Source organism: Penaeus monodon, chromosome 32, assembly GCF_015228065.2.
Source record: "Penaeus monodon isolate SGIC_2016 chromosome 32, NSTDA_Pmon_1, whole genome shotgun sequence".
NCBI lineage: Eukaryota > Metazoa > Arthropoda > Malacostraca > Decapoda > Penaeidae > Penaeus > Penaeus monodon.
Window position 1 is genome coordinate 6,522,465 of NC_051417.1, and position 890 is coordinate 6,523,354.

The 890-nt window shown below is 63.6% G+C and overlaps 1 protein-coding gene across 1 annotated transcript; it reads right to left on the bottom strand.

The window, feature by feature from the left end:
* Positions 1-220: 220 nt before the first annotated feature.
* On the bottom strand, positions 221-886 carry LOC119593523 (antifreeze protein Maxi-like; the record flags this gene model as incomplete). Its single annotated transcript, XM_037942485.1, has 1 exon — positions 221-886. A coding segment is annotated over one exon (594 nt), but the record flags the coding sequence as incomplete, so codon positions are not given.
* Positions 887-890: the final 4 nt, after the last annotated feature.

The window sequence follows — 890 nt, forward strand, 5'->3', positions numbered from 1 at the left end:
TCAATATTTGGGTGTAAAATCAAACTTTAGAAAGAATATAATTTCCTGTTCGTCTGTTCGGTCTTGTTGTACATTTTTCAACTTTGTCGAAAATCATTATATCATAGAATAATCTGTCATCATGAAGCGTGTGTCATTCCACACTCATATGTTTTTCTCCATATAACACGCCATAACATACCTTTTTCATGGATTAGGTAGCAATAAAGTGTAAGCGGGGTAAATTCAAGCAGATTTATTCGTCATGTGATCTATGTACACGTCCCAGAGCCTGTGCAAGCAGTGTGTGGGTTCAGTGGCCGTACCCGAACCCGCCTCCAAACCCGCCGCTGTACCCGCCTCCGCTGCCCTTGGCCTTGGCCAGCGCCTTGGCGGACGCCGCCTGCGCTTGCGCCGCGGCGCCCAGGGCGGACTGCAGGTCGCTCACGACCACGTTCTGCTGCAGGCCCAGGGCTTGGGCGGCCTGCTGCGCCTGCCACGCCATGGCGGCCTGCGTGGCCCGCACGTCCCGCGCAGCCTGCAGCGCCTGGAAGGCCTGCGCCACCACGGCCTGCGCCTCATGCCTGGCGGCGGCCAGGTCGCCGGCCACCGACAGGGCGAGCTTGTGCGTGTTCTCGGCCGCCTCCTCGGCGGCGGCGGCCTGCCCCGACAGGGAGGACTCGGCGAAGGCGGCAGCGTGGGCGCCCTGTCTGGCCTGCGTCAGCTGGGCGGCCTGCGACTGCTTCTGGGCGGCGGCGGCCTGAGCTGTCTGCGAGGCGGCGGCGGCGATGGCGGCGGCCTGGTTGGCTGCGGCACCGGCAGCGCCTGCGGCAGCGCCCTTGAGGCCGGCGGCGGCGGCGGAGGCCTGCGCGGCAGCCTGGTTAGCGATGTCGGCGGCGCTGGGCCCGTGA